Source organism: Cibotium barometz, chromosome 43 (genome assembly GCF_041138505.1).
Source record: "Cibotium barometz isolate CiBa-2024 chromosome 43, ASM4113850v1, whole genome shotgun sequence".
In the NCBI taxonomy this organism is placed as follows: Eukaryota; Viridiplantae; Streptophyta; class Polypodiopsida; order Cyatheales; family Cibotiaceae; genus Cibotium; species Cibotium barometz.
In genome coordinates, this window is record NC_141088.1 from 36,082,835 (window position 1) to 36,098,417 (window position 15,583).

Below are 15,583 nucleotides of genomic sequence, written 5' to 3' on the forward strand. Positions count from 1 at the left end.
AGGAAAGGAGGGTACAGTATGCAACACTAAATGATGTTACCTTTGCTTGTGATTAAGTGTCTTTTCACATGTAGTCTTTCAACACGTAAGCTTTTCTTGTAAACTTGCATAAGGGTAATCGGTACGTAAAAATTTTGCACAATAAAAAAAAGCAAAAGCATCACTTAATAAAATCTCACTTTATCCCATTAGCTAAGGAAATGCATTGAGAGCTATAGAATAAACTTGCAAATTACACATGAAATGCTATCTCTTCATTTTAGAGAGAAAGTTATCTCCTCATCTTCTTAAAAAGCAACCTTCCACACAAAAGATGTGTGTTTTAGATCCCTTCATTCAACTAGCAAGGGATCATCCAACAAAAGCACCAAGTTCAAGATTGGAAATTATATTGCTTCCTAAAAGCAATGATGATTGGAGATACCATCTCGTAAGATGCATGGTTAATGATGTCTAAGAAAGCCTTGGACATCTTGATTCTTTAGTGATGATTCGTGAAAGTATAAACTACCTCTTGTACATTGTAAATTTTTGAATTGATTTTTTCTAGATTGTTTGGGATTTTCGACTACCACAAGTTTAATCTCGATTTTGATCTCACTCAAATTTACCTTAGAGTACATCTTACCAGTATAAACTACAAAACCTTTTCAATGAAAGATCTTCCCATATCTTCACATCAACACAAAAATTCATCATTTTATTTCTTTGTTTGTGTTTGGCTTGTTGAGGAGGCAAAAGCAAGGTTCTATGAGCACAAAGAGAGTAAGAGACTTATGTTGGGCATGCTAGGGTCTTTTTATGAACCCTATGACCTTGTTTTACTCTCATGAAAAAGGATAATATCAAAGCATAAGTGCCATGCTAATATTAAAGAAAGAAAGGAAACAAAACTCACAAGGTTTTCATGTTAAAGAAAAAGAAAACAAAATAATTATAGTCTTTATAATATTGATGTAGGTAGAGGGAGGTGGGGAAGGAGGGACTCAAGGGTTAGTTACACAAGGCTGGAGGGTGCATGGGGTCTCTATCTAGACCATGAGTACACCCATTTGCGATTAGTCCATTGTGATGTAGATGGTCCACAGATGGCTCGGCTAGGGTAAGTCCTAGTGGTATGGGATGCCATGGCTTTATTTTATTGTGGTTTGTATGGATGGAGCCTTAGGCCCCTATGTGGGGTGATCCGATGTTCTTAGATATATGATTTGTTGGGAATTAACCATGTATTTTTCTTGTGTTTAGGAGATCTTGGGAGGATTCCATCATGGTGACGAGAATCTCATATTCTGTTGTGTGAATTCTTGTCGTCTCGGGAGTGGTGGCTCTAAAAGCGAGGCGGGAGATTGATTGCAGAGGGCCAAGAAGAGGTTCTAATTCCAGCATAGATAAAAGCCCCCAAACCTAGAAGCTATAAAAAAATCAAGCTCCGAAATACCCTAGTTCAGAGATAGCCTCCCATAACTCTATGGTAACAAGAACTACGAACTCTAACTCGACTTAGGAGGAATATATGAAGAACAACAAACCTAGCATGGAACAATTCCACAAACTCAAGGCCAATCATAAATGTAGCCATGCCAAGTGTGCAGATGTAATGTAGCATCGGGAAAAAAGAAGCAAATAAAAGCTATTTTGAAAGCCTAATTAAAAAACTCTAAAAAAAAACCTTCAAAATTATAAGGTTGTAATGTTAAGAAAAACAGTATCTTTGCATGGTGCTCCAAGGCAAAGTACCATTACAATTATAAATATGCATTTGTGAAAAGGTGTAGCGTTTCTTGGTCCTGCCTACACTATGGGACTATGCGAGGAGTTTTTTTTTGGACAATCAAAGCTCTTGCGGTCAATGATCAAGCGATCTAATGTTGTAGGAATTGTGAACTTTTTATTTATTTATGAATATTTGATGATTTGTTTTTTAATGGCATTTACTAAGGTTGGAGCCCTTGTCACTTATTAATTAATAGTGAAAAGAATTTGGTACCCATATTAGTTTAGATTTAGTGTAATACGTGTTTCGATTAGCAGTTATTGTTTCTGAAAGTGTGGTTAGGGTGGAGGTGTTTTGATTAGCACTACAATACATACACCCTTTGTCAAAACTATACTCGGTAGTAGAGCCACTTTGTTCGTGTAAGCTCGAGCAGTATACTGCAAACACAGTGGAGCATGGCAACAACAATACAATACATACAATACATACACCCTTTGTCAAAACTATACTCGGTAGTAGAGCCACTTTGTTCGTGTAAGCTCGAGCAGTATACTGCAAACACAGTGGAGCATGGCAACAACATCAGAAGAACCAGAAACAGCAGCAGAAGCAGCAGCTGTTGCCTGCTATGAGATGGGTTTCCCTGATGTCTTGCGCCCGCTCACATCCAAAACAGACGATAGTAATATGGCCTCTCTATATGTATATCTCATGCAATATACCATGGTAAAGGAAGGGCAAGAGCCCATCAATATAACCCCTCCCACACAGTTCGTTCTCCTCAACCACTCCATGCTTGATGAGGAGGTTGCCAACCATCTCTCTGTCAGGCTTTACCTCCCTTACTTGGAATGCGTCACCGCTAATTTCACCCAAGCTGGCATGGTCTCCCTCAACATAGACCAAGTAAGTCTCTTATTTCCTCACATGCTTTGTTTTCTTTGTAAATCCTTTCTTTTCTATTCATTAGTCTGTGTTCTGCCCTCCGCCAGTGAGAACAATAGTGGGTTTACACATATGGCCTGGAATACGAGGCCATTATTTGAGACCATGAGTGTGTGAACTGCCTTAGATGTGCCAAATGTCCCCACGACTACACTCTTAGATTTACCACATGTCCTCATGGTAGCATGAATGTTTTCTCATATCACATCACCCCATTGGTTTGTCTTGTACCCTTATCGATGAGAACATTTGATGCACGAAATGCCTCCATGATGACGCCATTAGATGTGCCAAATGTTCTCGTTGACATGGCATCAATCGTCACAGCATTACACGTGCCAAATGTCCTCATCATAACAGGCTTATTTTCTTATATCACATCTGCCTTTAGACCAGAACATCAGTTGTGTCAAGTGTCCCCATGGTGACACCCGAAAATTTCCTCATCAATACTACAATGATGACACCATTAGATGTGCCAAATGTCCTTGTCATAATGTTAATGATGGGACCGTCGGCTCTTCTTTCGTAGGTTTTTCATCCCGCGAAATCATGTATCATGATCCATATTCTTCATCACTTTGGAATGCTTACTGCTCTTTCACCTTTTGTTTTTTTGTTACATGAAATGTTGCATCACCATGCATCCCTCTCCTAAGGGAATCTCAATGATGCCTGGGCTTCACTATTTTAAAGCTTTCACACATCTATAGTGGTATGTCGCTGGTGGAGAAAAAATCTTCACTGTAGCTTGGGCAATGCAGTTTGTGTATTGCCCATTCAGTTGTATCTACAAATAACCTAAGACCAACAGAATGGGCTAAGACCCGAATGAGTTGAATGTGGACACAATTCTTAGATCAAAACCAGAGTTGGAGAAAGTGCTTCCAAAACAGGATGTTCGGCGTGTTCCCCTTCAACATGGGTCGAAGAGGAGGTGGTGGTTTTGAATAACATTTTCTTTATACTTATTACTTTAGTCCAATTATAACTAAAAATTTTGAGGAAGTAATATCCTTCTCCCATCCATTTTGACAAATTTTTCAAGCGGTAGGTCAAAGAGAATGAACCTTGATCACAATGAATCACCACCTCTCTACAAAGTAAAGGCCACTGGATCAAAGAATCATATTTGTCAAAAAGCTGGATATGAGTTTCCCAACCAGTTGGCGGTAGGCTCGCTCTTCATGTGGTGGTGAGTCCTCTTTCTTTGAAAGTTTGATGGTTGGATCCAGAGGGGTAGCCATAGGGATAGCACCATCAGGAAAATAGAAAGTAACGAGTTGAAGACAATACTTTTGTTGCGACACAAAAATACCATCTGGATGTTGGATCACCTTCATGCGAAGGAAATATGAGAGAAGACCGAGATCAGTCATCTCAAATGCTCGTCTCAATTGTGCCATAATATTAGCCACTTTGGCTTGATTTGGACCAGAGATGATTAGATCATCGACATATAACACTAGGTAGCAAATTATCCCCTGATCTGTGTGTATAGATATTGGAATCACAGTGAGATGGTTGAAAACCTTGGCTGCGTAAAAATTTGTCGATGCGATGATACCATGCTCGGGGGGCTTGCTTAAGCCCGTAAAGAGCTTTATGCAAGTGGAAGACTTTGTCCTCATGCCCGAGGAGCGGGAAGCCTGGAGGTTGGTCAACATAGACTTCCTCCTCGAGAATGCCATTTAGGAAGGCACTCTTGATATTCATTTGGTAGATTGGCCATTTGTGGTGTGTAGCTAAGTAAGAGATGGATTGTCGTCATTCGAGCTGTAGATGCGAAGGTCTTGTCGAAGTGAATGCCTTCTTTTTGGCGAAAGCCTTGCACTACAAGCTGGGCTTTGTACTTGTCCAAGGTACCATCGACTTTAAATTTGGTGCGAAAGATCCATTTGTTTTTGATGACCCTATGGCGAGGGCGATCCACAAAGGACCACATGCCATTATGGTCAATGCTTTCAAGTTTTTGCTCCATAGCCTGTTTCCAGGTTGGCTGTTTGATTGCCTCTTTCCACGATGTTGGCTCATCATGTGCCGCATAGTCTGTTGAAACATAGAGGCAAATGAGGCACGAGGAGTGAGTTTGGTGGACCGACGAGGACCGGCCAAGGGGGTATCATGGGGAAGCATGCCTGAATCCCGCATGGTCTATTGGTACAAGCGGGGTAAAGGGTCCCGGGGTGGCTGTCGGGAGGAGGAAGGCTCCTCAAGTGGCGGAGTAATAGTCGATTGATTGGGTTCATGTGGTAGAGTCGGAGAATCTTGATTGGGTGGTATGGGCAAGACTTTGTTCGATCTTGGATCAAAGACTTTGTTAGCCTTTGATTTGGAAGAGTAGCCCACAAAAATGAGCAGCTCACTTCTTAGCTCAAGCTTTTGTCCCTTGTGTCATTCGGAGTGTGTGTGTAAGCATGACACCCAAAGACATGGAGATGGAAAATAGTCGTTTTTTCGCCATAAAATGCCTCAAACGGGGTCCTGTGAGGGACATCGACTGTGGGGCAACGGTTCAGAATGTACACTGCAATGTTGACCAAAGGCGTTCAGGTAGCTCTCCTACAAAGAGCATGGAGCGTACCATATCCATAACGGTTTGGTTCTTGTGCTCGACCACTTCATTTTGTGAGGGAGAGTTGGTGGAGGTGAGCTAGCGTTGAATGCCCTGCTCTTGAAAGAACTTGGCAAATTTATGGGAGATAAACTTACCACCATTTTGTGAGGGGGAGTTGGTGGAGGTGAGCTGGCATTGAATGCCCTGCTCTTGCAAGAACTCGGCAAATTGATGGGAGATAAACTCACCCCCATTGTCACTGCAAGCAATCCCAATCGAGACACCCATTTGGTTAGTGACTAATTGAACCCACGTGGTAAAGTATTGGAAGGCATCTGATTTATGCTTCAGGAAATACACCCACATGTATCTCGAATAGTCATCTACAATCTGCATGTAGTAGAGAGACCCATTCAAGGAGGGGGTTGGGGATTGCCCACTCAAGTCGAAGTGAATCAACTTGAGGATACCTTGAGCACGATGAGTAGCATGATGTGGGAATGGTGTACGATGTTGCTAACCCATTTGACATGGCTGGCAGACATCCTTTGTCAGTTTGAGGCAGGGTATGTCTTCAACCAACTGGTCCCTAGACAACTAATAGAGTGTGTCGTAGGGCAGGTGATCATAGCGATAGTGCCAAAGTCGTTCAGTGTCCGAAGGTGCTTTGGTCACATCGGCACGAACCCAATGAAACTCAGAACCCTCGAAAGATGGCTCAGGTGCAAAAGCAGACATCCGGTATAAGCCATCCTTCTGTGCTTGACCTCGGGCAACAACAAGACCGGTGGTCTCGTCAATCACCTCGACAACTCACTTGTTGAAGTAAACTCCACGATCAAGTTGGGTTAGCTGGGATACAGAAAGTAAGTTGAGGCCCAAGTTAGGAACAAGATAAGACATTGTCCAAGGTTGCCTGGTTGGGGCCTGTGTTTGTGTCAAATAAGACGGTGCCAATAGATTTGATGGGCATCAGTGTGTTGTTGCCACATCGAACTTCACCCTTAGTAGGACGTTGAGAGATGAAAATGTCGGCATTGCGTGCCATATGGTGTGTAGCTCCACTATCAACTATCCAAGTGACCAGATGGTCACAGGGAAGAGTTGGGTGGGCTTCGATGACATGCCCATGTACATTCTCAGGGCTAATCCAAAAGGGGCAGCCAAGAAAAACAGATTAAAGCTAGGATATGGAGCAGAGGGTGCTGTTTGGCAGTGATGGACTTGGAGCAAGGCATGGAAAACAAGGAAGGGGTCCTGTCGGTTGCTTACAGGATGTAACACGTGGAAGCTCTGGGGGTCTTCTTTCAGCCCTAAACACTCCTGGAAACATGCTGATGCAAAACGCAAACATGAAAAGCCAGTATATTCATATAGTACAAAAAGGTATTCCTAATCTACAGCCCTTGGCTGCCTTCATAAAAAAGGTGAACATCACCAAAATCTGGTCCCCACTTGGACCCTAAGGACTCAACTCCTAGATGAGTTGAATGACTCCAATAATCAGCACATGTGGCCTTTTATAGTACTCTTGGGACATTGGAGTGCTGGCTGACCAGCAGTCGGCCAGCCGACTAGTAATATTCATCATTAAAGCTGCGCTATCTGGACATCATTCTTTATATTGCTGCGCCTTCAGCCGCCTTGTCTTTTGGTCGAGCCGATGTCATCTTCTGATGCAGTCAACATTCCCCACTTGCAGCTAACAGCTTCCTCTTCATGTCCTCCATGCCTTGCTCCAAGTCGACACTGGCTAATCTGCACTTTGTGCTCCAAAAATCCTGGCTCTATCTAGTTTATACTCTTTATCTGGGCCTCTTCTGGACCAGCATCTGAGAATGTCCATGGCATCTTTTATGCACATGACACAGGACCAGTTGGCTGTACCAGATCATGGCGGCTGCAGCAAGCGCTTCATTGTTAGTGTGAACAGGCCTGCCCAACCAGCGTTTATGAAGAATATGCCAAGAAGGCTGGCCGACCAGCAGTCGGCTAGTTCTCCACATGTCCCAAGGGCTATAAATAGGCACAAGAGCTCATTGTTATAGTCATTCATTTAGGGTCCAGCATTAGGACCAGATTTTGGGTGATGTTCACCTTTTGTATGAGGCAGCCTAGGGCTGTAGAAGAGTACCTTTTTGTACTATATGATATATACTGAATTTCCAGCATTCCTCTCTCTCTCTCTACTCTCTCTTCATGTCTGCGTTTTGCATCAGCATGTTTCCAGTAGTGTTTAGGGCTGAAAGAAGACCCCCAGAGCTTCCGCGTGTTATAAGGCATAGGTGGATCATCAGGTAAACTGACAGATCTGAACGAGGGTAGAAACTTCCACACGCTGACTGCCTCGTCTAGCCCGTTGTTTCTTCTTCCTTACAGAAGAGTGGCCAGAGTCAACCTCAGATGTGGCTTGAGCGACATTGGCCGAGTGGTCGGGATGAGGTGTAAGATGGCCAATCAGACATCCCTTCTGGGGTGGCATAGGATACTAACTGGGGATGTGGACCTTGAGCGACTTGTCCAATGGTTCGCCCACTGAGAAGATCTAGGCCAATTTGTATTAGCGCCTTGTTGTTGGTTCCTTGGTGGGGGACCCTGTAGAGTAGGTACTGGAGCATTACCCCCTCTCGACTGCCAATTGGGGGAATTGCCACCACCTTGGTTGTTTTGGCGATTTGCGTTATTGGTGTTGGGGTTGGTACCTCTGTTTTTCCTGGCTTTGATGCCACACTCATCATCAACATGTCCAAACATTTGGCAATGAGTGTAGTATCTATTCTTTTTAGGAATATTCTGCGAGTAGGGAGTGGGTGTCGAGGCAAGGTTTAATTAAGATAGAGGAGAGAGAAGAAGAGAGAGATTGGGTGTCAGGGTTTTCTGTATTAATATGGTACAAAAAGATTACATGATGCGTGTACATGACTTAGGGCTATGGTCAGCCCCCTAGGGGTGACCGTGGCCCTTCTACATGACTTAGACTGATGCTAGATGAATGATGAACTGAATGATCACTTGATGGAATGACTTGAATGTGATTGATGCTTATATATTATGCTGAGGCACAAGTCGGCTAGTAGAGATGCTGTCGGCCAGTTGTGTTGACAAAAATTCACTATAATCTTCATTAAATGCTGTGCTTAACTAGATGTTGTCCAAACCGAAGCTGGCCTTCAACCAACTGCTGCCGCCTGCTTCCTCAACCCACCTGAAGGCTGCCAACTGCTGTATGGCCGCCTGGCTGGCTGCCAACTGGTCATCCAAACTCTCCTTATGCTGTTGTTGATGATGATGATGTGGTCGATGCTGTTCATGCTAATGCTGATGCTTCTGTTAATGCTAAAGATGTTGATGATGACTTAACTGCTGAATAAACAGGGATTAAGAATGTTCATGCAGATGATTTAGTGATGGCACGGGCGTGCATATGGCATTTAAAGCATGTTTGCTCATCGTTTTTGATCATTTAATCCTTCCTTGGACTGGGTCATAGACTTAGGATTAGATTAGGTGTTTCACCACCTTTTGATGGGGCAGCCTAGAATATACTGAATACTCAGCTATCTCTCTCTCTCTCTCTCTCTCTCTTCTCTATCTTGTGTATGCGTTTTGCATCAAGCATGTTCCAGGATGGTGTTTAGGGCTGAAAGAAGACTCCCAGAGCTTTCCGCATGTGTCATTGGTATAAGAGCTTCAGGCTGATTCTGAGATATTGTTGCTGCCCATGTCCCACCCACCCGCACTGCATTGCGCATGGATGAAACCATCGCCTGTGTCTTGATCTTTTGGTGGTGTGGGAACCAGGCAACATTGTTTCAGTATTAGGCTTAGCAAGGCTAAACACTGATGGTGTCCCAGTTGAAGGTGCACAGTCCAAGGAGAGGAACACAAGACGCGGAAGAAGTTCCCAGGAGGTTGGTTGGTAGTGTTCCACAAGGCCCAAGGGGAATGGCAGTCCTGTGAGTTCGGTGCCACTTGGGGCACACTAGGAAAGGCTTTTAGGCAAAGGTTCCAAGGGAGGATGATCCTCCAAGGGGTGGAGTGAGAGTGCTAGACTCAATACTTAGGAAAAGAAGACCAGAGAAATTGTTCAGGGATAGGGCATGAATTTAAAGGGGACAGGATGAAACAGATGCACAGATCTTCATCAGATTTGGAGTGGATTTGGAGACTAGCCAGGGTTTTTAGTGAAAAGGTTGCCAGGAAGGGAAGGATGATAGGTTTGGGACTCTGTGAATAGACAATGGGATGATGACAATCATCCAAGAATAGAATTTGGAATCCCGTCATCAAGTTTAGCAGAGGGGGATGTCATGTGCAAGACGTGTGCAAGCTGATCTCAGAGCTGACCCTTGAGGGGCAACAGATAAAAGACAAAAGACAGGATTAGAACCAGATTTTGGAGCAGCATATGTTACTGGTGTGGGTAGGGAAGGACTGGTGGAGGACAAAGGAGGCTGTGGACCTCTGCATGAAAGGGAAACAAGACCACTTGGCTGCAGCAAAGTGGCATGATTTTGTCCAGGACTTGGCTGACAGTAGTCCGCCAGTCCACTAGGAAATTCCAAAGCCTATTTAAGGCATGTTTACTCATCGTTTTTGATCATTCAGTCCTTCCTTGGACTGGGTCATAGACTTAGGATTAGATTAGGTGTTTCACCACTTTTTGATGGGGCAGCCAGTTGGATAGCCAAGATGTACCTTTTTGTACTAAAGAATATACTGAATACTCAGCTATCTCTCTCTCTCTTCTCTATTCTCTGTATGTGTTTCACATCAAGCATGTTCCAGGATGGTGTTTAGGGCTGAAAGAAGACTCTTAGAGCTTCCGCATGTTACAGCCACCTACTCCAACCACCCTCCCCATCTGCCTGTGAACTAGGCGCCTTCACCCATCAACTGTACTAGCTCATACACCACCTCGGCACATGTTGTATGACCAGGAGGTGCGCCTGTCTGCTGCCCTGCACTTCCGCACTCAACGTGTGGACTCCAAGAGAATCACATATGATTGTGGTGTAATGACAAGTTTTGACCAAGAAAGTCGAGCTAGTAGAAGGGATAATAATACTATAGCAAAGAAACTTGAATATTGTGGAACGATTCAAGACATCTTGGAGATTGGATTTAGAGCTTTCAGAGTGTTCATCTTTGATGTTAAGTGGTATATAAATGTACTCAAGCAACCGTCAAGAAGCATCTAAGCGGATTTTTTGCAATTGACTCAACTAAATTACGGCAAGATTCAAGAGACACATACATTCTACCACAACATTGTGAACAGGTTTACACTTGATTTTTAATTTTGATGAATCTATAAATAGAAGGAAGGCATTGTATATATTTTCTTGTAAATATTTTGTGCAGCTGTACGGAATTTGGCTGCCTGTCCTAGAGCCTATCCTTGAGTTGTTTCAGAGGCTGTACAACCTGTTTCTTAAGCTGTATGGCTTGGTTTGATGCTGTCCGGGCTGCCCTAGCTCTTCCTCCTCCTACCTGTTTCTTCATTTGAGAAGGTTTCCGTTGTAGATGGTGTCCATGAAGATGTAAAGATGTACTTGAGCTGATGCTAGTTTTTCCGGAGGTGGTTGAAGACTAGGGATCGTCGTCCCTGGGTGCATCCTTGCTTGATGTGAGACCAGTTTTGACTTGGGAGCTCCACGTAGTAGCCTACGTGAGACTGGGTTGTGCCTGCGAGATCCACACAAGCTTGATGTGAACTTCCCTTGTCTTGGACTTGGGTGGTGGTCTCCCCTTGCTAAGTGGTTTGGGCGGTGGATTTCTCAAGATGCATGGGTAGGTGAACCTAATTTTCTTGGTTTGATATTGTATTTTGGGAATTTGGTGCTTGGCACCCATTCTGTTGGAATAAAGAATTCCTTAGGGGGTGTTGGACTATTCCGGCCCCTGGTGTGTGGTACTGTGTTTGTTTGTGTTGTGTGAATTGGTTAAATGCTTTCTAGTGTTATTCTCTTTAATAGTTATTCAACCGCAAGATTAGGGCACCACATTACAGTAGGGATGGCTCAGTGCGGGGATAGCAACACAATGTAGGGTGCAAGAGCAGTGCAAAGGGATAGGAAGGGGCAACATGACCCAGGATTGGGTGCTTGAAGAGGAGAGAGAGGGGGGTTGATTTTGCACAAGGTTGTGCAAGGGGAGGGGTAAGGCATGAATTTGGGAGGGAATGTGGGAGCCCAACTCTATCCTCAACCTTCAGCAGTGCTGGTTGGAGAAGCTCAGCAAGTTTGGTAGCATGGTGAACCATGTGCCAAGTAGAGTTGGCTTGCTTGAAAAGAAAGGATGCACTGATTGTTTATGTCTGTCACAAGCACCTAAATGTGCCTAGTCTTTTGGGCATTGCAAACAGTTTTCTGTTTGATATATTTGTTTAGGAAAATTACATACTTAGAGTGATAAATGAATTCGTAGTACCTTGTCTGTCTACAGCTATTTAATCCAGTAAGGTAGAAAATTAATTTGTTTATGGGAATTGGGGCAGGTAATCTCAGTGAAAGTATTCAAGACACTGCTTTTTACTTTTGTGCTTGGAAAAAGCTTTTTGGACTAAGCTAGAAAATCAAATTGTCTCTGGGATTGGGGCAGGTAATCTCAGTGCAAGTATTCAACACACTGCTTTTTAGTTTTGTGCTTGGAAAAAGCTTTTTGGACTCAAAAACATTTGCTACGACGGAGAACAAAACAAAGGGATACTATGTCATGCCTATGAAAGACAAAGGCGACTTGAGTTGTAAAACATGGGCGGCGATTGGGCTGATTGACTGGACTGCTGCAAATGATCTGGTTCATTGCAACTCTAACCTCAGAAAATGGATGCACTATCAGGCAACCCCAGGCCCAGATACAATTGATGGTCCTCATAATGACAGTGACATTGTTGTGGATGGATGCTTGAGATTGAAGTCTGGAGATTGTAAGGAGGGTGATTTGATAGATGCTTTTGTAACATATGGTCCTTGGAATGTGCCGTGCTTCATAGTTGGGATCTCGGAGGAGCTTTGTGGATTTAGTGCCATACAAGGGAATGATGGATTCTCCACTTACGCAGACCTTTGGCTGAAAAGGTATGTTTGCTCTCTCTCTCTCTCTCTCTCTCTCTCTCTCTCTCTCTCTCTGTGTCTCTCTCTCTCTCTCTCACACACACACACACACACACACACATACACGTTCAATACAATCTCTCTCTTTTTCTTTCTCATGCACGTGCACACACACACAGATCTGCGAAGGTGAGTCCTTCCTTCAATAGTTTTACATTTGATGGGTGTGTCTTGGTGGTATTGGGTGCTGGGGACTTTGCATGTGGAGCCATGTCTCCGATGCTACCATCCCCCCGTGCTGGCGGTGAGCTAGATGTCAGTGTGTCCTTTGTGTTTATGCTTAATCGCAGGGTCTGTTAGCATGGGGGGTTTAACAAGTAGCCTCTTAATTCCATTTTTCCACTTATGTGTAACTCTTGATAGTTCTTGACTGTTTAAGCTTTGTGCTTTTTGGAGGATTTGATGAAGAGTGGAGTCCATGATCTTGTCTGCTGTTTCTGTTAGGTATGAAGTCAACTTGAAGCATGTTTCCCAGCCACTCTTAGTAGGGTATACCTTAACTCACATGGGTAACTTTCTTCAACGACCCTCTCAAGGTATTATCACTTGGTCTTAATGGCACTGCATGCCACGTATAACATGTTACTACCAACCCCATCCTCCTAACACCGATATTCACCAGAAGCTCACTGGTGTAGAGCAAAATCAAAGCGAGTAAAGCTGCCTCCAGAGGTCTGTATTCTACACACAGGACTTAAGGGCTGCCTACTGAGGGGAGCTTTCCGGCTTCCATCCATCCTTTGTGGTCTTGAGAATGCATTGTTAGCCGTACAGCTGAGAGATACCATCCATCCACACATTTCTGCTTTCAAGGTACAACCGGAAAGTCATTCTTAACAGCATGTCTTAATTGTTTTTTACAATGCTCTTGATCTGGAACCTGCGATATTGGATCTTGAAATAGGTGCAAGAAGCCTTGACATCGGGAGCATACAACTCCCATTTTTCATATGAACGGCTTGAGCTTCTTGGAGACACCTTCCTAACCTTCATGGGTGTAACTGCACTATACATTGAAGACCCATTGATGAACAAGGATAGCCTATCTTGCTCTCTGCATAGCCTTGTGGAGAACAAGCAACTGTTTCAGCATGCAAAAGCTTGCAGTCTTGCTTCTTATGTGTTCAATGAACCTTTTCAAGTAAGGGAATGGATCCCCCCTGGACCAATACCCAAATGTTTGAAACTGAGTGAAAATGGAGTTAGGCAAATGATCTCCTGGAGGACTCTGGCAGATGTTGTGGAGGCTATCATTGGGTCTTATGCTTTGGATGGAGGCGTCAGTGGTGGTCTGAAAGCCATGTCGTGGTTGAAGATCAGGATTGATTACCCTGATTCTGCCGCAGAAGCAGCACTTGTGATGTCTGTAAATGCAGCTGCAGGTGTGACTTTTCTGGCCCCATGCGACATAGCTGATATGGAGAGAGAACTCAAGTATCACTTTGAAAATAGTGATTTTTTGTCAATGGCCCTTTCGTACCACCCTGGAGATTCGGAAGGTGGATTACATTCCTCAGGACTGGCCTTCCTGGGGGACTGCATCCTTTCATACTACGTGTCAAGGCATTTTATCGCAATGCATGAATCCTTGGATGTGGGCACCATAAATGACATGAAGCAATCTGTTATCAACAAGGAAAGTCTGGCATGTGCTGCTGCAAGGAATAAGCTGCATCTTTTCCTAACTGGGATTTCCCACTCTTTGAGAGAGAGCATGTCAGTGTATACAGCAACACTAGAGAAAGAAAGCAAAGGCAGCAAAATGCCTTCTGCATATGGTTTTACCGGACTCTGTGCACCCAAGGTTTGTACAAATAAGCAGCTCTCTCTCTCTCTCTCTCTCTCTCTCTCTACGCACACACTTCAACACAGGAGACATGGATTACCTTAGTTTTAATATCTATGTGGTACTTGTTCTCATTGGTCCAATGATTTTTCTTTAACAGGAGACATGGATTACCTTAGTTTAATATCTATGTGGTACTTGTTCTCATCACTCCAATGATTTTTCTTTAACAGGGTTTGGGTGACATAATCCCATCCATAGCAGCTGCCATATTTCTGGATTGTGAACTGGATGGTGAGATCGTTTGGAAGGTCTGAATTACAGTTTTCACAGGGCCTTAAAAGTTGCATTCTTTGTAATCATGATTCAGAAGCCATGAAAAGATTGAGGGATGGTCTTATTTTGGCATATAAGGGTTGTTACAGAAGATGCCTGTTTCTGGGAGGGGCAGGGAAATGGACAGGCAAGATTGTCTCCCATCCATGATGGTGGGCGGCCTGTATGGGCCCCTCCTGACATGTGGGAGCATTTTTGTGACCAGCCTAAATGCCAACTTTGAAAGAGGATCAAGTATTTGGATTTGTGAGAAAACTGTTTTTTTCTTTTGCAGATTTTCCAACCATTTCTAGAACCCTTGCCAACACCAGGATCCATTTCATTGCATCCCATTAGTGAGCTGACACAGTTTTGCAAAGGAAGAGTTTTATCCTTGGATGTTCAATCAACTTATCAATCTGGCATGTATGAAGCTCATGTTATTGTCAATCAAGAAATTATTGCAACCTTCGAGCATGAAGAGAAGCGCATTGCACGAAAATCTGTGGCTATTATGGTAATTCTCAATTGTAAAACAGCAGCATATGGAAGCACTTTCAACTTTTGCAAGATCAAAAGAAGGGTCTCCTGACTTCTATGTGAAATGCAGGCACTGCGTGAGCTCAAATTACGTGAAGCAAAATGTCCGTGAGTGCCATGTAAGGTGATCCTTCTTAGTAATTTGAGAATTTCCCTTGACAACTCACCATCAACAATTTTGCAGGTTCCAAAGGCAAACATTTCAAACCCTTCTTTGTACATTCCAAAACCCTTTTATTTCAAACCCTTCTTTGTACGTTGGCGATCATGCTTAAGAGAGCCACTATCCTTTGTGTAAAGAAGAGCCATCATAAGTTAAAGAAGCTTAAGGCCAATTCCGATTGCCTAGCAAGCTTCTCTCTCCATCCCTCTCTCTCTCTCTCTTTCTCTCTCTCGTGAAGATTTGTTGACATTAATAGAATTCTCTCTCTCTCTCTCTTTCTCTCTCTCGTGAAGATTTGTTGACATTAATAGAATTCTCTCTCTCTCTCTCTCTCTCTCTCTCTCTCTCTCTCTCTATTAATGTCAACATATCTTCACAGCGTCTATGAGACCAAAAAGTGTTACAATGTGTACATGAAGTGACATAATCATGGAACAGGCAT

The 15,583-nt window shown here is 43.6% G+C and overlaps 1 protein-coding gene across 1 annotated transcript; it reads left to right on the forward strand.

The window, feature by feature from the left end:
* The first annotated feature begins 2,159 nt into the window (after positions 1–2,159).
* Positions 2,160–15,310, forward strand: LOC147613874 (endoribonuclease Dicer homolog 1-like). Its single transcript, XM_086781858.1, has 8 exons — positions 2,160–2,623; positions 11,823–12,301; positions 12,782–12,873; positions 12,960–13,150; positions 13,242–14,141; positions 14,357–14,434; positions 14,734–14,955; positions 15,049–15,310. The coding sequence occupies exons 1-8, from the start codon at positions 2,288–2,290 to the stop codon at positions 15,088–15,090; spliced, it is 2,340 nt and encodes a 779-aa protein (XP_086637984.1). The 5' UTR covers positions 2,160–2,287; the 3' UTR covers positions 15,091–15,310.
* Positions 15,311–15,583: the final 273 nt, after the last annotated feature.

Excerpts from the sequence above, each read along its gene's own strand:
- LOC147613874 (XM_086781858.1), top strand. The coding sequence starts at position 2,288 with ATGGCAACAACATCAGAAGAACCAGAAACAGCAGCAGAAGCAGCAGCT. Across the intron at positions 12,874-12,959 it reads TCTTCAACGACCCTCTCAAG|AAGCTCACTGGTGTAGAGCA; the intron begins GTATTATCACTT and ends GATATTCACCAG. Across the intron at positions 14,435-14,733 it reads ATGGTGAGATCGTTTGGAAG|ATTTTCCAACCATTTCTAGA; the intron begins GTCTGAATTACA and ends TTTCTTTTGCAG.